The sequence below is a fragment of the Acanthopagrus latus genome, chromosome 9 (assembly GCF_904848185.1).
Source record: "Acanthopagrus latus isolate v.2019 chromosome 9, fAcaLat1.1, whole genome shotgun sequence".
In the NCBI taxonomy this organism is placed as follows: Eukaryota; Metazoa; Chordata; class Actinopteri; order Spariformes; family Sparidae; genus Acanthopagrus; species Acanthopagrus latus.
Genome location: NC_051047.1, coordinates 25,674,135 through 25,694,863, shown reverse-complemented (window position 1 = coordinate 25,694,863; position 20,729 = coordinate 25,674,135). Strand labels below are relative to the sequence as shown.

General features: G+C 44.9%; 1 protein-coding gene across 1 annotated transcript; it reads left to right on the top strand.

The window, feature by feature from the left end:
- Positions 1 to 1,417: 1,417 nt before the first annotated feature.
- On the top strand, positions 1,418 to 13,803 carry igfbp5b (insulin-like growth factor binding protein 5b). The gene is made up of 4 exons (XM_037110587.1): positions 1,418 to 1,751; positions 10,095 to 10,303; positions 10,433 to 10,552; positions 10,782 to 13,803. Exons 1-4 carry the CDS (start codon positions 1,418 to 1,420, stop codon positions 10,914 to 10,916), a joined length of 798 nt encoding a protein of 265 aa, XP_036966482.1. The 3' UTR covers positions 10,917 to 13,803.
- The last annotated feature ends 6,926 nt before the right edge of the window (positions 13,804 to 20,729 follow it).

Genomic DNA, 20,729 nt, shown 5'->3' with positions numbered 1-20,729 from the left:
TGGTGGATTTCCCCCTTTGGCTCCATTTGTAACACAAATGGTGTCCAATGGAAGCAACAGGTGCAGGAGGAGCAGGTATCCCTCTGCAAACAAACACACAGCACAATCAGCTCGGTGGGAAAAACACAAGAGTTACAGATCCACTTTTTCCTTTTAGCTGAGCGATTGAGTGCACGCTGGGTTGATATGTAAAGCGATAGAATCCCCTTTTTTCTTCCTGTTCCAACCACAAATGCAAAGCAGCCAAAGCTCCCACACAGTTCTCCTTACTAAGGATGTGGCACTTTTGACTCCTGCCTGGGGGGGCTGCTGGTGATTTATCCTCTGTGGTCAGGAGAACAAACTGTGATGTCACAAAATGTTTCAAGCTTTCAAAAAAATCCACAAATTCTGAAACTTCAGGTGGAGTCAGAGAGGCAGAGAGATGCTCACGGTTTCACTGTGGGGACAGTTTCGCACCTCAGCCACTGGAAGCAAAGGTTTCAGTGTTGACTCTTGCAGGAGTAACATTTGTTGCTGCTCCAACATCTCTGTGAGGAGGTTTTCTCTATAGGCAGCGAGAGCCTGGAAATGTCTGGATGACGGTTCTCTCTCTCTCTCTCTCTCTCTCTCTCTCTCTCTCTCTCTCTCTCTCTCTCTCTCTCTCTCTGTGTGTGTGTGTGTGTGTGTGTGTGTGTGTGTGTGTGTGTCTCTCTTTGCCTCTTGCACCTCGGCATCAGTTCAGCCTTCAGGGTGAAAGAGCGATCCTCCTGCTGCTGGAGAGGAGGAGGAGGAGGAGGAGGAGGAAAAAAAAAATGTTTGGCCGCCTGCCAAGCCGTGGAACAAGTGCGCCTCCCTTCCCTGCTGTTTAGCGTATTCATAGTTAGGGGTTTGGGCTCGGCTGTTTTTAAAAAGGCAAGGCAGCTCTCAAGTTGATCAGTCTGCTCTGAAAACTTTGTGGCGGAGAAAGTACCGGGAGTCCAAAACTGCAGGAGGAGAAGAGAAGTTTGGAGATTGTGTGCAGCAGCAGCAGCAGCAGCAGCAGCAGCAGGAAGAAGAAACTGCAGCGGGAGAAGAAGGAGGACAATAATATCTCGGGAGAGAATCACAGAAACAAATATCTGTTTCCATTTGAAACTGTTTTTTTTTTTTTAACTAATTATATATTTTGTTGGTATTTTTGCGCGGTGTGATGAATGTGTGAGTGTGTGCGCGCGTGTTTTTCTTTTCTTTTCTTTTCTTTTTTTTTAAAAATAGATAGCACCACTCCTGGATAAAGACTCTTGGCTTTAGCTTAAAAAAAAAAAAAAAAAAAAAAAATCGGATTATCTGACTGAGGCATTGTGCTCATTAGACCAGGCTCCTTGTTTCCCCTCCTCTTTGCATTTTTTTTTTTTTTTTTTTTTTTTTAATGCTGTAACTGAAGAGAGCACCAACGATGTTTCTGAGTTTTTGCCTCTTGGTGACATTTATCTTGGGGCTGTCCGGGTGCTTGGGCTCTTACGTGCCGTGCGAGCCTTGTGACCAGAAGGCGCTGTCCATGTGCCCTCCGATCCCGGTCGGCTGCCAGCTGGTCAAGGAGCCGGGCTGCGGCTGCTGCCTCACATGCGCCCTGTCCGAGGGGCAGGCGTGCGGCGTTTACACCGGGACGTGCACCCAGGGCCTCCGCTGCCTGCCGAGGAGCGGGGAGGAGAAACCCCTGCACGCCCTTCTGCACGGCAGGGGAGTGTGCACCAACGAGAAAGGATACAAACCTGCTCACCCGCCCATAGGTAAGACGCGCACCGGCCGGCTGAATGCATGCTTCATGGAGCAAACTTCATAATGTGGCTGCAGGGTTTCATGCAGGAAATAAAAATGACAGCAGGGTCTCCTCTCTTCGTGAGGTTCTTGTCCCGTGTGGGGATCCACTGGGTCCTTCACGATCATGTTCTGCAGACAGAATCAGTCCTGTGATCAGCGCGCCTCCTCCTGCAGGGACCCCGGGTGGTTCCCTCCTCACCTGGGCTGTAGACGCGCTCCTGCAGAGCCCCGGTGCTCTCTGACAGGCCGTGTGTTTGACAGATGGTTTGAGGAGCCATCTGATTAACTTCTATCCACCCGCCTTGATTAAACTGGCTGCAGGAGCTTATTCCTCCGCTTCGCTCTCTCGGGTCTGTGTGCGAGAAATGCGCCTCCGGGTTTGTATCTGCTGACGCTGATGGTGCAGTTCGTTGTGGTGTTGTTGTTGTTGTTGTTGTTGTTGTTGTTGTTGTTTTTTTACATCGTTACATTGTGGTTGTGTGTTTGCCGGGTGTCTGGCTCATCTGTTGCTCGACGCTCCGTTACGCACATGCTGCGTCCCGGCTGATCTCCTCCGGTGCGGGACAGCGGGGCTGTCAAACTGCGGCTCCAACGCGACTCGCAGAGACGCTGACAAGCATCCAGACAACTCTTAATCTAACACATTTCCCCTTTTACTAAGCGGTGCTGGCTATAAAACGCACTTGTTTTCAGATATTTCACGGTGTCAAACTTCCTGAAAAGCGCTCTGTGCGCTCCACGGTCAGGGATACTGAGAAGGGAAATGTGGGAACCCTCTAAGTGGAGCTTATTCTGCAGATTGCCGCCTTTAATATCCTCCTGCTGTAACAAGTGTCTGTCAGATGCCTGTGTTTCCATCCTTTTTTTCACACGCCTTTCCAATATCAGAACTGTTAGAGAGGTGAAATCTAGGCATGAGGGAGGGGGGAACACACAGCTTATATATCATCTTATATGGAAGAGGAGCGAGGTGCCACTCCACAAACTTCTGGTCCTCTTAAAGCGCAGATTTCAGATGGATGGAGGTCTCCAGGCTGCCCCTCAGGAGTCGGATTACCTCTAAAAGCTGCAGTGTGCGTGAGAGAGAGACAGAGAGAGAGGCAGAGTCCTCAGCCCTGAATGATTTAAGACATTTCGAGGTGTAGCAGAGAGGTTCGGCTGTCACTCAGGAGCTTTAGCAGCTTGTCAACAACTAGATAAGTAGGTGGGAACCACAAAGGTTTTGGCCGCACGCCTCATTCTATAAAATGGGCTCCACCACTGGGCTCGTTCGGGCTCTGACAGAGTCCCGGAGCTGTTTGCACCCTCACCTCTGCTCCTCATGACATTACAGCGCGGTGCGGTTCGTCCACAGGGTCCAAAAAGTGTTGACACAGACAGAAAGTTAAGGAAAGGAAGTGTGTGTGTGTGTGTGTGTGTGTGTGTTTCAACTGTGTGAGCGCGTTTGCTCACATGTACACTTGGGCGGGGCTGTGTGGGTGTCTGGGTGTGCATTGTGTGTGATTGTTGTGAGTGATGGCACCTCAGGCAGTTTTTGTCTCACTCTGGCTGTGAACACACACACACACACACACACACACACACACACACACACACACATAGAACCTGACTTCTTTGTTGGCCCACAGAGGTAATCAGAGCATCTTTTCCTGCCTCTGGCGGTGCATTCATTGCATGAGCGCTCAGTCACAAGGCAGTGATTCAGCAGAATGCCTCTGGCTCCCTCTTTCCTCTGAAGGGCCTTCTGTCAAACGGCTCCGCTGCTCTTGATGGGCGCTGGTGAGGTGAGCTTCTGGTTTCCTGCGGTGTGGGGTTGCAGCTGTCTTGTGTGCTGCCTGCACCAGCTGAGCAAGGCAAACACAGGGAGGAGGAGCTCAAGTGTCCGCGACACTCGGGAGGCCATGAGAGCCGCAGCCTACTAAATATTGACTGGGGCGGCCAAACAATGGGGGGGGTGGAGGGGGTGGAGGAGGAGGAGGAGGAGGAGGAATCTCGACACTGCCCCCTCCCTCTGCTGCTCATGTAGGAAAAAGAATCCTGGCCATCACTCCTCGTCTGGGTTTACGTCCCAGCGGTGCATTAATTCACATTTTGCTCCTGCGCTGCGATCCCAGGAGTTGTTTGGATTGTAAGGCGCAGGAGGTGGCATGTGCTTTGGGGGGCACTCAGACTTTGTTAGCCCCCCTACGAGTGAATCAGAGCCCGGAACGCTTGCCAACAGATATGACTTCATAGCAGCAGGCCCCTCGTCCTTCAGGCTTCTGAAAGGGCCTTATGTTTTAACAGATTGCTCTTTGCCAAGAAACAAAAGATGATTAGGGAGTGGTTCCAAATCCAGAATACTCCAGACACACACACACACACACGCACACACACACACACACACGGACAGAAATACTACGCCCCTTATTAGCATAGCAACAGGAAACCTGGTGCCTTTACTGACAACTTTAATACTTTACATTTGTCTTGGCACTTTGCATGTGTGTAGATGTAGATTTATTTCAGCCACAGAGACAGTTTGAATAGTTAGTGGTTTTTCCCTTGTCACATGTCCTTGTCATTGGTATTTACAGTCATGAGTGAGTCGAGCGGCTGCAGACTTCTGATGCTTGCCAGAGAGCCTCGCATATGTACAGTCACAGTGCTGCTGCCGTCTCTTCTCTAAGCGGCGTGCAAAATCGCTTGTCATCGCACACTTTTTAAAAAGCCATACAACTTAAAGAGCCGCCATCTGCTTTTGCACAGCTGGTTCTCGGGTCGCAGCGGAGAAACTAAAGCAAACGTACACTTGGGCTAATGGCAACCAGCCACCGTACCTCGAACGTTGCGTGCCCCGTACAGACATGCCACGTTAGATATAGCTCGGGCCACGTGTGGTCCCAGCTGCCTCACGGCTTCATGATGGGCTCATGCGAAAGGAAAGACTGTATTTGGCTTTCCATCCGTCTCACCTTGAACATCTGAGACAGTGCAGTGAAAGCTTAGCATGCTGCAACTGATCTGTTGCAGGTGCTCGGGCGAATTATTCCAAAGGTCATTTTGTCAAGATATCACATGAGGACTTGAAGAAAAAGCGTGCAATTCATAGAAAACGTTGACGCCGTCTCAGATGTGACATCGACACCGCTGATGTGGAGCCGCGTTTGTCTGCGCTCAGAGATTTTTGAGGTACAGTGTGATCAGTCTGCAGCAGTGGAGCTGTCGCTGGCAAGCACATAACCTCATTGGCATGCTTGCCTGATTTCTCCCTATAAAACTTTACAGTGGTATTTGTACAGCTTATTGGTCACTGACACCTAGCCTGCTGGTGGCAACAGCTGTGAAACAAATCAGCGCTCGCCGTCTGCACCAGCAGCACGTGATTCAGAAAAAGGCAGTGATGGACGCATGCTGGGCTTTCAAATGATGTCACATGTGTTTACACCCGACCTGCGTACTGTCATCTCACCTGCAACACCTGGTTACATGTAGCACGGTGTGAGAAAAGGATCAGAATCATCTCACTGTGTCTACAGAGGAGCTTTCTGTCCTACTTCACAGTCACAAGCAGGGAAAAAAAATAGGTCTTTTCCTGGAAAACAATAGAGGCTCCGCGGAGTTCTTCGAAATCCTGGAGCTGCTCAGGAGAAATCTACCTTTTCATTGTTGAGCTAATCTTTGGCACTGAAAAGTTACATAATCATGGAAACTGTGTCACTGCTGATTCTTAGATTTAGATCAAAACGACGCCTTCAGACGGTGTTCGCCAGACGGGTCGCTCGTCCTCGGTCACGCCATGATTCACACCGAACCCTGCAAAGAAAAGTGTCGACCCCAAATTAACGTTGAAGTTGACTCTTTTTCGCCCACTGTGATGTTTCTTTTTGTGCTGCTCGGGGATCAGCATTGTACAGTAACATCCACGGAGCGCTCGCCAAAATAGCTGCTTCTGCCTCTGGGGAGTTAGAACATCGTCACACCCAGCAATTGTGCTGTGGTGATGGTGACCCAAAAAGAGGTTGCGTCCGTCCGTGCGGCTTGTAGCAAACCCAAACCCAGATGTAGGATGAGACCTCAGACCAAAATTAGGAATGTACAGTAGAGGAGCCATGTGCCTCGCTCTGATAATGCACTTTTCAAAGGGGAGCTGGTTGCAAAAAGGGGCTTGAGCGTTTTATTTGCACTGCGGAAGCTGTAAACAGGCCGGAGAGTTTGCTTACCGTCAGCAGTGTTTCCCTCTTGGAAGGTTTGTGCATCCTCTCGTAAGTCCTGTTATGCGATTTTTGCAATCCTTGAATTGTTCGTGTTGCTATTTATACCGTGCATTCAGAAAAGCAGGAAACTTTTTGATTGCAATGAACATATTCTGCGCGCACAATACCACGGGGAAGAGTTATTTCCTGCATCTTTCAGAAAGCTGATGTGAGGCCGCGAGAAAGAAAATTCCATGGAAGCAACAGGACGCAAGGGTCAGAAAAAAAGGATTCCTTCACAGAGAAAATCACTGAGAGAAAGTCCACGTTTTCTTTCCTGACCGACATGTTTGGAATGGAACCTTTTCCGGTCACCAATCTCTTAATCTTCTGATGTAACTGGGCTTTGTGTGCCGCTGTCAAGTCCTGTGTGAAGGCTTTTATTTTCTTGCTGGGTTTGATGGATCATCCTTTACATGTTTTACTCCAGTAATACTTACCTTTTTTTAACTCTACCTGCACAAACACAAGTTTGAAAACCCTCTGTGACCAGTGTTCCTTCCTTGACGTCATCCCTCAGCGAGAGGCCGGTTCACACCTCTCTTTCTGCTCTAGAAAACTGCAGGGTTATCAGGCCGTGGCCTCGCTTTTCAAATATTAAGCAGCGGAGGCGGTCTGAGGCTGGAGGATGGTTTACTGGCCTGGTGCTTTATATGACACGGGCCCTCGGGCTCATTTATCCCCACATTATCTTGTCCTACCCCCTGTTGAGATTAAACAGCACCTTTTATTCCCAACTCTCTTACATCTTGTAAAGATGTAATTTCAGACGCAGTGCAGAGACTGACTTAATCAAAGGCAGGACATAATAAATGTGGTGTAATGCCGGGAAATCCAATGAAAGGTGAGAGAATCCATTGTCCTGCCTCTCTCTCTCTCTCTCTCTTATTTTTGTCATCCAAATGGTATTATTATAGTCTTAAAGATCCGGTGGAGAGAGAAATCCAAAGACGGGGTAGCTTACCTTTCACGCTTGGATTGTCGCCCGTAAGAAACTTGGGATATTCATGAAGCATAATTGTGTGCAGATGTTAATTTTTAAACAGAGAAGTATCAGGTGCTCCTCCTTTGGCCTCTCGTCCTAATGAAATCTTTAGCTCGAGCACAGAGAGAGAGAGAGAGAGAGAGAGAGAGAGAGAGAGAGAGAGAGAGAGAGAGAGAGAGAGAGAGAGAGAGAGACAGAGACAGAGAGAGAGAGAGAGAGAGAGAGAGAGATAGCAGCACAGCTTTGGGCTCGGCTGAATGGAAGAGCTGCACATGACTTGGCTCACTTGGCGCCCGTCCAGCTTCTTGGCTGAGTTTCAGGAGTTAAACACAGACCCTCTAAGCCTCCTTTACAAGCTGGGTACCCTGAGCATGGAAAAACTGAGTTTTGCGGCTGCGATGAAGAGCCCACTTCAGAAAAGATGAATTTGGTGATTTTTTTTTTTTTTTTTTGTGAGCCGGAGGAGAAAATGAGCCAGACACCTTTTTGTCTTCAGAAAAGCATGATGAAAACTCTTTTCTTTTCTTCTTCTTCTTTTTTTTTTTTTTTACCTTTCTATCCTGTGTCACTCTCTAAAGGGGCATTTTTCTCAAAGCGACTGACTCGTAAGGTGAATATAATTGATGTGCCATGGCTCAGACCTCTCTCAGTCTGGCCATTTATATGCTCGAACGAGATTACACATGAAACAAGAATGCACGTTGAGGAGAAGAAGAAGAAGAAGAAGAAGAAGAAAAAAAACCAGCAGCCCGTATTTTCAACAGCTCATTCCATCGCCAAATATGTGGCATTTTAATCAAACGCCCTGAGAAATTATTGGACTGTGCGGCAGAAACGAAGAGTTTTTCCACAGCGGTCACATGCATGGTGTACACAGGAATGCTTGTTTGACGTATTTATTTATAGCGAGTAATAGCCTCGTAGTCTGAGCGGGGAGACACAAGGACATATCTAAACACAAACCAAGGCCTGCCAAGTCATGAGTTGTGAGATTAATTTCAAAGAGACGGCAGTGCAGCGCAGAAGCCAGAGACCCAATTCTAGTAATCACCCTGCCCCCTCCCTCCCCTCCCAGAGACTCCAGACGCTCATGCTGTGTCAGGCTCTTTGAACATCAGTTTCTCGGAGCTCGTGTCCTTGTTACGTCTCGGTGCCTTTCGCTACAGTGGCCGTGTACTAACAGGCCGCTCAGCGAAGTTGTGGCAACGTTGCTAAATCATATTTTTTTTTTTTTTTCCCCCAACTTATTTCTCTACAAGTATGGAAGTAGGGTTTGACTTCCAGCAGCAGTTGGCCCGGCCGTCAGTGAGCCAACATTCCTCTCTGGTTCAGTGCGTCTGGCCCTGTGCACCACGGCGGGTTTCCTTGTCAGATAAATATAACCAGGGTCATCCACTGGCACCAGCGCCTCGGCCAGTTGGGGCCTGGCAAAGTCCCCACAATAACTCTGTACTTATGGTACTGCTAAGCCAAGGGTGGGGGGAGCTGAGAGCTTCTCTCTGTGGCCTCAAAGAACCTCTGGCTAGGGGTCCAGGCTTAAGAGGCTGAGCCCCAAAGATAGGAGGTTGTGGGGGGTGGGGAGGAGGGAGGATAGGTTAAGGATAAAGGACTCCAACCTGTGAACATCCTATCTGGAGAGGACTTTCGGATGCCTGAGACTGCAGTGCCCCCTGGGGGAGCTGAAACGAGTCGAAAGAAGTCCATAAAAAATGTGACAGAAATGTACAAGCATTTATACGAGTCCGCAGAGCAACTGGATTTTCCTGAGCCTGACATATGAATCAGTTTTAATGTGGGACACGTCGCCGTAACGTTACGACTCTCAGAGGCCTCGGTCGCTGCTGAGGCCGAGCGGTCCAGATAACGTGTTAGCAAATTTTCCAGGCACCAGAGCAGGCAGCCGTGCAACATGTGATGCAGTTCTCCCGACGTGTCGACGGGTCTGCTTGCTGGCAAAACACGTTGCTGCCTGGTGTCTGCGTATCTGTATTTATGTGTGACTTCAACTGACTTTAAGACCGACGTGTCTCCAGGGTCGGACATTAAAAGACAGGATTTGCTTTGCTTTTATGGCGGCAGTATTTATCAGCTCCAACATTTATCCTTTAACTGTTAAACTGAGTGGAGGAGAAGAGTGTTGGAGGCTGGTGTTGGGTGAGAAAAGCTGAGTTTAAACTCGTGTGTTGGCTTGTGAGAGTTCATCAGCTGTCGATCAGCTCCAGCCTCTCCCCTCCTCTACAAACAAATGGGAAGCAGCAGTTGGTGGCGTAAACCCCGGGAGAAGCACCTGGTACTGTGCTCACATGAGAAGAACCGACAAGCCGCAGAGCGTTTATGATTTATGCAGAGAGCAAATGAATTAACAAGCAGCGTTACGATAAAAAGAAAAAAAGCTTTTTTCAGGTCGTAACACTAGATTGCAGGTCCGAGATGACTGTTATTAGTTCAGACGTGAGACACTTAACATTCCTGAATTTTACATTCTGGTTCATGGAAAAATGAATTCAGTTTCATCGTGAAAAGAAAAACAAAAGTCTGGAGATCAAATAAACAGATGTTCCAAAGACAAAACAACGATTGGTGACATGAGTTTTTTTCAGTATTCGTCCCGTTCTGATTGTCATTTATTCAACATACTTTATGAACTCAATCCGCAATATTTTTCTTAAAGCTGCACAAATAAGTATTTTTATGTACGTTGTGAATAAAAAAAGGTCAAACAATTTCCCAACCCTGCGCTTCCCCTCAACTCTATGAAGCATTTTACTTATTTTTAGCTCATTGTTTTGGTTTTCAGTCTCTACATGTGGGTTAACATGCTTGGATAAACCCTTAGTACCCTTCCTTGATCCGCAAGAAACAGCAGTCAAACAATGTTAGCAACTAGCTGGCGAACATAACGGAGCGTTCAGCAGCTGAAGAGTCAGATATTTGCCTCAGCACTTGGTGGAGACCAAAACAGAGCGAAAAAAAAAACGAGAGCGAATCACTGACTTATATCAAACGTGACTTTAAATGAAGGCTAATGTCTGTTGGTTGTGTTCAAAAGCAGAGTGATATTAATCGACCGTGTGTTATTGTCTCCGGTGCAGATCGCGAGTCTCATGAGGACGCCATAACCACAGAGATTACAGAGGAGCTGCAGCCAGCCAAAGTGCCACTGCTTCCCAAAGACATTGTGAACAGTAAAAAGGTCCACGCGGTACGCAAAGAGAAGAAGAGGATTCTCGGCAAGCAGCGCAACATGGGCACCTCCATGGATTACTCCCCTCTGCCCATCGACAAGCGTGAGCCTGAATTTGTAAGTTTGAACATCTCTGACGGCGACGACCCCGAGTGGCGGCATCTAAAAGACAACAATGGAAGCTGCAGAATGAGCTGTAATGACTGTGTGGCGTCATCATAACCCCGTGCTGTCGTTCCCCAACAGGGTCCATGCCGGAGAAAACTGGATGGGATCATTCAGGGAATGAAGGACACTTCTCGTGTAATGGCTCTGTCTTTGTACCTTCCCAACTGTGACAGGAAAGGGTTCTTCAAGCGCAAGCAGGTGAGACGCCCTCTGACTTTGCATCAATATCTTGTAGTTAGAAGAGATTCATGAGGCAGAAGTAGTTTGAAGAGCTTTTGGGGGTCATACAGTTTACTGACTGGCATTAGCATGTTCCTGGCTGGTTAGTTCACAACCTGTTCAAGAAGTGGAAATGGCAACATAGGAACATTTTTAAAAGCTTTCTGTTGTGGTCCAGTTTTTACTCATCTTATTTCTCGTCCCGCAGTGCAAGCCATCTCGCGGACGCAAACGAGGCATCTGCTGGTGCGTGGACAAGTACGGCGTTCAGCTCCCCGGCACAGACTACAGCGGAGGGGACATTCAATGTAAAGACCTGGAGAGCAGCAACAACAACGAGTGAAAAAGTGGGCGGACCACCCTCGACGCCCCGTCCCCGCCCCCCCTCGCCCCTAACCACCACGTGACCCAGGGCCCGCGGCTCCTCTCTGAATCACACCTGTATGCTCCGCCCTCCGTTCACTTCAAGAAGTTTTGTTTTGTTTTTTTTCTCAAATCGAAAAAAAAAAGAGGAAGAAAAAAAAATCCAAAACGAAAGAACAGGCTGAACAAAAGACACCTGTATTGTATTTTATTTTATTTTTTATTTTTTTTCTTTTCTTTTTCTGTCGTCGACCAAGCACTCATCTCCGCGTGAGGGGAAAAAAAAGTCCCAGAAGATTTCACCATCGGTCCCGTGACTGTCGCTCTCGGGGACCTCCCCCTCCCTGTACGAGGCAGGTCCGCTGGCTGCAGGTCCATGAAAATATATGCACCCAATGGATATATTTTTATAGAAGCTGAGGGTTTCAATACAAAACACTTGATGTATGATGTAAAAAAAAAAAAAAAAAAAAAAAAAAAAAACACAAAATCATTGTGAAGAAGAAGAAGAAAAAAAAAAGAAATGTATCAGGCGCAACAGACGAGTTCTTTTAGGCCGTGGAAACACAAAGCCGCCGTGGTGAGCTGACGATTGGCTGACGAGTTAATTTGGTTTTTTTCTTGTCTGTTTTCCAAAAGAAAAAAAAAAAAAAAGAAACAAAAGATGGGGATATGCTGTAACAGTTGACTCTATCTGGGTATGTGGTTCTGTCAGAGCACTTATGAATAGGGGAACCTGCTTAGATACGTGTAACTTCACAAAATGATGCGTGAATGTGTGTGTGTGTGTGTGTGTGTGTGTGTGTGTACAGTGCGAGTGTGTGGTGTGTGTCAGCCTGTGTTGGTATATGACAGAGTGAGCCTATTACAAAAAAAAAAAAAGAATGTCCTTTTTATTTTCTCTTTCTCTTTTGATTTTTTTTTTTTTTTTTTTTGTCACAACAAAGTATTTGCTAGCGCTTGAAGTGGTCTTGGGGCTGGCCTTCTTTTTTCCTCTCTATATAACCGATCTCGGGACGCGTTTTGGAAACAAGAGTAAGCAGATCGTCACAGATGAACCTACGTGTAGTGGCTCTTTGACAATGAAGCTAGCCTGATATGCCAACTGTGCCTATTAATAAAAAAAACAACAAAAAAAAAAACAGACACTGCCATGCAGGGCGACACAGAGCTAAGAGAGAGCGCTGGCTCTACCAGCGAAATAAAAAAGACGAGTGTTTCCAGCTTAAGCGATGGGACTCGAGTTTTGACTTCGATCTTTTTGGAGCTGAGTGCATAATCAAAAAAAAACAAAAAAAAAAAACTTGCCAGTCAGGCCAGTTGCTTCTCTGATTCAGTTGTGTGAAGTGTAGTTTTGTATGGTTTTGTTTGTGCTGTTTTCTTTGCCTTCAGTGAAGTAAAGACCGCCCACTTTTTTGAGCCATGTTCCTTTTTATCAAGTGGTTTTCCCCCTCAGTACTGCTACTACAGTGTAACCATGGTGTATTACGTTACTTTTTAAATATAGTTATTGAATGTTGTTTTTTTTTTTTTTTTCCTGTAGAAACATTAGTATGACAACAATGTTATTGTGCTTTTGGGAAAAAAAAAGAAAAGAAAAGAAAAAAAAAAAAGATTTCTAGCCTGTAAAAGAATTTGAATAGGTCCTTGTTAGCCTGTCAGGAAAAACAAACAAAAAAAAGAAAAACATAAGATGACCCAGAGTCACGATGACGACAGGGCAGTCAAAGAAGCTAACCCTCTGGAGCCCTTCTGCTCACATGCCTTCGAGACATAGGTTCAACACCTACATTTTTAAGAGGAGCATGATCAAAACAAAAACACACTAAAAAAGAGGTTACAGGTTATAACAGGGTCATTTTTTTTCTCTCTCTCGGTGTGCAAGTCACAGTGCCTTCCTACATGCAGATACATTTAAAATAGTGACGTGAAAGTGACATGGATATCACACAGGGGCCGGTTTCCTTTTTCTTTTCTTTTCTTTTTTTTTTTTTTTTTTTTTTTCGTCAGGTGGCCCCCGCAAAGCTGGAGCCAATACTTGATTAAAAAAAAAAAAAAAAAAAACATCAAGAGGTTTAGTTCTTATCAAGAGAAGACAAGGTGAATGGTAACTCCTGTGAACGGTGTCAGAAAAGGTCCGTTTGTAATCTGAACCTCGGGGCGATTCTGGATGAGACTGACGTGTGAGGACCGGCTGCTGGCTGTGCAGAAAGTGCAGCCTGCTACGCCTCCCTCTTCTCTTTTCTTTGACAACCAATAAGCTAAGATTCATGCTTTTTTTTTTTTTTTTCTTTTTTTCATGTGAATGCCAATGTATATGATTGCCAGAGAGGGGAAGCCCAAAACAAACAAAAGAAAGAAAGAAAAAAAAAAGAAGGATGCTTGGAGGTTAAAATCAACATGTGCATCCTTTTTGAAAAATGGCTTCCAGTTGTGAATATATATTATCAAGGCTCCTCGCCCCTCCTTTTTCACTTCCGACACCAAATCCCCACCACCACTTTCGAAAAAAAAATGAATAAATAAATAAAAAGCAGCTTGCACTTATTTCAGTTACTCACTATTTGATATTGACACACAACGACGTCCTAAGATGTGGTATCATGAAGTTAGTGGAACTTAAAAAAAAAAAAGAAGAAATTCAAAAAAAAAAAAAAAAAAAAAAAAGCAGCCACAAAAAGCTAAATGTTGTGTTATCTTGTGCTTACCTTTTGTTTTAAAGGTGATGCTTTGAGGTAATATATGTCGACAGGGGCTGTGCAGCCCACGCCTGGGACCTCCAATACAGCAACATCTTTTAGGGAAAACAAAAAAAAAAATTTAAAAATAGATCAAAAAGTAACACAGAGCTAGAGATGTTCTCATGGCCAATTGCACAGAGAGATGAGATAGAGGGAGGGAGGTTAAAAAAAAAAAAAAAAGAGAGAGAGAGAGAGAGAGGAAGGAATAAAGAGGAAGAGCGAACGCCATGGGCGCTGGTCATAATCAGGGCCTAGCCACTTCCCCGATACGGGGTCACCAATTGCATGACATTAGTTACAGTTAGCAGGACAGTTACCAGGAGTCATGGAGATCTGGGGAATGCAACACTTGAACCAGGAAGATTTAAAACAAACAGTGAATTATCTGAAAGCTGGGATCAAATCATGTGCGAGATTCAGTGTTAATCAGTGACTTCCTGCTTCCTCAGGTTTCACATCTCCTACTTGGTTTTTAAAATCATCTTCACATTTCATACTTCAGTAGTACAGTAACGACAGTTCAGCTTTTTTTTTCCGAGTACATAACACTTTCTGGATGTAATGAGACAACACAATTGGTTTTTGTTTTTTTTTTTGTTTTTTTTTTTACATAATTTGGTGTTCACTGGCTTGTGAATTAGACCCATCGGTGGCAGGAGGATAAGTGGGAAATAAAACAAACAAACAAACAAAAAAAAAAGGTCAGTATTTGGATCTACATAAGACAAATAAGAAAAGAAAAAGACAAAAAATCTCAAATTATTAAAGTGAATATCACTGTGTAATATTTATTCAACTTGTAATTTATGTACTCTTTTAACCTTTGTCTTTTTTTTGTTATGACAAAGCATTTATTTAAATAAAGTTATGTATTCATTTAAGCACTCTCTGGTGAGGATTTCATTTCTAGCGTTGCGCCGTTACAGAGGAGTAAGTACAGCCACCGAATTGGCTTGATAAGTAGAGTTAGAAGTGCAATCATCCTGATAGTAAGCGCTGACTAATCTCTGAGGCACGAGCTGATAAACCTCTTAGACATAAGTCTGAGACACCCAGGCGAGCCCACAAGGATCTCATGCAGCATGTAGCAGGATGTGACTTTATAAAGCCGTGCCCGAGGGTAAGTCACCTGGTTTTCAACACCGTAGTCGAAAAAGATTGCACAGGAACAAGGAAGTTATTTAACGTGAGTTTGAACTTCAAGGCCGGGTGGGGGGTGGGGGGGGGGATAACATCTAGTGGGACCAGCTCACTATTCAAATGACTGGGAAGAAAAAGGGATTTGTAGCCTGGAGCAGGCTTCATCATGTTATGGAAAACCTCTTTATTAGGACTTGAAGGCTGAGCGGACTCCCCTGAGACTCACCCATTCACAAAGACTCACACACACAGCTAAAATCTGAATATTGATACACAAGGTTTGGACTCAATGTGAGAGACAGATACAGAAAGTTATCTTTATATTTTTTATGATGTTTGTTTAACCAGTATTATGGGATACCCTGGTTGAATAAATATTTAATACGCATGTCAAATGTGTCACAGTGACATTAGCTCTCAATTAGCATCGGAATAAATATTTGTGTTCCTAAGTTTCTGCAAACCCACATAAGCTAAAACATTACATTTCTTTATATTGCAATGTTTTTTAATGTTCATTTTTAATTTTCTCACATCACAACACTGTGCTTATACTCTGTTTGTTCTTAAATTAGCTGTTTCCGTCACAGCAAACACAGCTGGAGATGACCTGGGGTCTATTGATGCCACAAAAATGGTTGTAGATGTCCCGACTTCCTGTCAAAAATAGAAGTTTTTGACACCACAAACGCAACTTTAAATCTTCCCGAGGTCTCCTTTTAAGAATATCAGATGGTGTCACGCTTACAAATGTTGAAATGATGCGGTTGCAACACAAAAGTAACGATTGTCAAAGGTACATACAAAGAGAGGGCATCATATCACTAGAACAACCGCTAACTGCTGTAAACTATAGCTGCCGTTAGCTAGTTAACTCAGTTAGCACAGTTAGCCATGCAGCTAACAGCCCAGACTAGGAGCTGATATTACAAAGCAGGGGCTAGCTGGTTAGCGTGCTAACTTTGGTAGGTATCTCTGCAACATGATACCTAATGTCATCGATATGATGATGCCATTTTTTTTTCCATTTTTATAACCAATATTCCCACATTTTGCATCTTTAATACTTAGTCAAGTAATAAATATGTACTATGAATGTGATGGACACTCGCGAGGAGACAATAAGGAAGAGATCTAAGGATCTTTGCATCTCCTCACGGCAGGGGGAGGCGGTCATTTTTGATCCCCTCCTGGACTCCAGGAAGTGACAGACTGGGACGTTTCTTTTTTTGGGGGGCCACCAAAAATCTCTCCCTGGGGACCTTAAGACTTTGACCAGCTCCAGATGTGGGTGACTGAAGCGGGGCATGAAAGGGTGGAGGGCCCAGCAGTTCCTGTATTGCGAGTAGATCAAGGCAGCCGTAAAGGTTGTTGTGGCGTGTGTGTGTGTGTGTGTGTGTGTGTGTGTGTGTGTGTGTGTGTGTGTGTGTGTGCAGCAGGGAGGGCATAGACTTTGACTTCGGGGAGGAGGAAACATGTGTAGAAGATTTGATTTGTGAGGCAGTGAACATGACAATTACTATTTGCCTTCAAAGAAACTGACAACTGCACTTAGGACTTCAAAGCATTTATGCCCCTTTTATTACATAATTAGGCCAACAACGTCGGATGGCTGCGTCTAACATCAACTCACGCACCTCGCTCCATCCCAAACCCCAGTCGGACCGCCATGGCAACACTCCTGCGCCGCTCAGACGTCAACGCTCTGCACAAAGGTTGCACACTCCTCCTCCCCTGCACGAGCGTTTATGTCATTGCACAAATGATCTGCGCTGTGAAATCGCATATAATAGCTTTGGAGGCGCTTTCACTTGCCCCGTGCATCGATTTGCCCGTGGCTCATATCATTAAATGTGACTTTTAGAAAAACGATGATGGGGGCATTTAAAGACATAAACGTACAAATGGCATGCAGATGTTTACACTGCATAATTGGGATCTTTGCAAAATCACCGCTTGTGCTCTTGTTTTAATGCTATCTCTTAAAGAGGTAATGGTGGTTCTTTTCATCACCGGGACGGAGATGAAAGGAGATTTGGAAGAATGTACAGCGGTTGGGAGTAAATCACATGACTTAGCGGTGGAATCCTCCAATGCTGGTGGTAGACGACGGCAGACAAGTGTCTGCTAGTTCTCATCCAAGCCCTTTCATCAAAGATGGACTTAGACCCGGAATCCCAAATGGAGGGTTCCTCATGCAAGGATCGGATGTGACTGTGAGAACCACAACTGCATGTTAAGTAAACCAACTTTGAGATTAAGATTTGACATCCTACAAACCATAAAAGGCAGTTATAAAGCTCCTGTTCTGGCTGGGATACGCTGCAGTCTCTCAGGCAGGGACGCAGCGTGGAGTCCTGTACTTCACCACGGTCTGGTAGAAAAAATAACTTAATAACTATAATGGGTCTGACTGAGGTAGAAACACTGAAGGTCAGACGGGTCGTTGTCTGGCGCTCTCAGAGAAAGGCAAAGAATATAGTTGCAAGTTTACTGGAGCACCAGGATTTAGGCAGCAACCTTCACTTGATGAAGAGGGTTTCTTTATCAGAGTCATTCCTGATGTTTCCCCTGGTATCAGGGTCACCAGGGATAGAGCGATCTTTGTTATTATTTTTAGCAGTTGAGGCCCTGAAACAGAAGTTTGTCTTTGAAGTTGAGGGTTTTTTTTATGTGCCGTGGATGTAGGCTAGACAAACACCAACAGAATCACCAGAACAAATCATGGTGTTGTACATTTCCACAAACCACAAATATGTTGGAACTTTACATTTATTTCTGTTCTTTCCATGTTGTGTTGTGACAACACTGTGCTCATGGTCTGGTTGGGTTCAGGCACAAAAAACACTCCGTTCAGGTCAGCATGTGCTGGTTTACTGGGACTGGTGACCTCCTGGGATGCTCTTATGGTGGAGAAAATATCAGTGTCCTTCCAATGGACAAAACATGGACATGACACAACTTTCTAATTTTCTAATCAAGTTTCCGTTTCTTACCTGGTTCCCTTCACCAGAACCTCATCACAAAATGTTGTCCTATCAAAATCATCCGTTGGTTCACGCTCACAAATGTTGAAACACCATCATGTCAGCTTGGCAGCCATGTCGCCAGCTCACGTACATGCAATCTGAATGTGACACGACATGAGTGAATATTAATATAACATGCATGGATCACACAGTTTGAAGGTATCCGTTGTTTGCAGAAATGTAAAAATGCCAACATTTTGTTCTGGCTTTGAAACGCCTATCAGCTTTAAGACATTAACACATTCAATATATTCTTTTGTTCTCACCCACTTTTCGCCACGGTGCAAATACGAACGTGCATAACCACATCTGTGCAGATTCCCAGCAATGTTTCGCTCTGATTATAGAGAAGTGAAATCTTCCTTTGGGTAAGTTACACAATGTTCTGTATTTCTGTAAAAGGCTTTTTTTTCCCTGAAGCATAACACTTGTCTCCTTTGTCCATGTTCAAAGATAAATGTCTCCACTGTTGTACTTCCTGCTTACATTGGAGCACCTTGTCATTTTAACGAAGATAAAACAACAATTATTTTGTTAACATTCAACAAGTACAGCTTCCGTGAGTCTTAGACACAGACCCACCATCAACATATCAAGGGAAGTTGTTGAATGCTAACAAAAGAAATAGTCGGCTGAAAGTAGGGCAGATCTTCGCCTCTCTAGGCCAATACACGCACATGTGCTTTTGCACATACACACACTCACACACACAGCAGACAATCACGCTAGCACACACATACACCCCCCCCACTCTTATTCCCACTGCTAAACTACCCTCCTCGGCCTATTGTGCCCCGATGTATCAAACGCAAAACAAAAGACACTTGTTTTGATTTGTTTTCAGAAAAGGCCAGCTTCAAACTACCATTAAATGTGCTGAACGACCCGAGGACGCCCCGAAATCCATGTGTGACACCAAGCCAAGCTGTCAAATTTTTAACAGCGCGCTCCCTGCCAAAAAACCCAGCATTAATAAGACAAAATAAAAAGAAATTAGAAGAGAGGGGGGAAAAAAAAAAAAAAAAAGAGGACAGCGTGTCACACAAACTGAACAAAGCTGTAAAGCTGCAGCTGAAAGAGCGGTTCTGGGCCTGGTGCTCGGCTAACTGGCACACTGGCACATGTATAAGGTTACAAGGCCAGACCCGGTCAGGAGTGCTCTCATATGATACACTTTTGGCCAGAACTTCAAAGAGGTCTTTCTTTACACCCTGGTCCTGAATCATTCTGATGGAGGATCAATGGCCACTTTTGTTTGGGAACCTTTTTTGCAAAAATCAGCCAGAGATGATTTGAACTTGGGTGTAAAACTTAACGTATGTTCAAACTGTTGCCTTTATAATCAGATATATCTCAGTCAGTATGTGCAACAGTCTCTTTTACTGTAATACTCACATGTCATGTGTTAAATTAAAGAGTATGGGTTGAAATCATTCCCCCTCTACATGCGTCATCTCGTCCTAATGCAGCTATACCATAAACTACACACCATGTTGCGTTGGGATCACACCTGTTGCATCACCACCTTTAATGTGACCACGTCTGACCCGTGACGACTAAATAGTCATTACTGCATTATTACACGAGAACACACCCATGTTACTCAGCCTTCATTTGTATCTCAATCGTAAAGACTCAACTGATTCTGTGGAAGTTCCTGCAACAATCGGTGTCTCAAAGACAAAATCTTCGAGCAGAGCTTTCATTCTGATCTTAACTACACACCTGTAATGATTCATGGCTCTATCCTGCACAGTTGTCTTTCCACAGTTAGACAGACATACAGACAGATGAGGTGAAAATAGTACCAGCTGCATTAGATTGGACAGAAATGATCAGAACTAGGTTAAAGTGAAGCTCTAAAATGGCCCATTTCCTCCTTCCTGCCTCCCTAGCTCTGGTACCCTTGCTCAGCCGTCACCCATCTTCAAACTTACTCCACTGTGATCTGTACTACACATCTAGAAAGTTCTGTGACTGCCTCTCACATGGTTGTGAGACACTGCCAAAAGTATATAAAACACCTGTCATAATGACACCCACAATACACAGACTCCCAATATGAAAGCATCACCAGCTGATGCTGTCAAAGCTGGACACACTCCACAGCTCATGTTCTGTGCAGACATTTAAAAAAAAAAAAAAGAATCTCAGCTGAAGCTACTTTAAGCTACATTTTGGTCTCCAAATCGAGTTGGTTGCTCTGCCAGTGTGTCTGTCAGGTTTATTGCTGGTGTTGTCTCTTTTCTATGAACCCACGCAAGATCTCTCAGATGTGTTTCTCTGCCACAGCACAGCGAGGAGGATACGAACTGTGGAAACATGGAGAGAGTCTGGCACAATGAAGACATTAAATCTGGAAAATGTCCACGTGATTTTGGTAACTTTTCACTAGAAACCAACCAGTGTAGTCCTGCTAGGAGGTTCCCTTCAGTATAGTGAGGAGGGAGAACTGTTTTTACGTATGGCATTAAATGTGACTGATGTACTTGGAGTTTGGTCTGAGAGTTTGACCATGTGCAGGTTTGTTCCATGTGTTGCTCCTGGTACACTGCTCGAGCCTGTTTAGGATATTATTAGAGATTTACACGCACGGTGAACAAATACATTGTAAAATAATATCCAAGCAAACTCACATTTGAAGCGATTCACATGTTAAAATCCCTCTGCAGGTTTCGTTAATCATTTTAATTCACAACTCTAAAAATCTCAGCGGGATTTATGAGAATGTCACCATCACTTTAACTGAGCGAGGACCTGTTGACCTGCCAGCAGGTTATGAAACTGATGTTCTCAGTCACGTGTGAGCGTTTCCAAATGCTCCGGTAATTGCGTCAGGGATCGAAATATATAACACGCGACTCTGCGAAGATGCTGCATCTG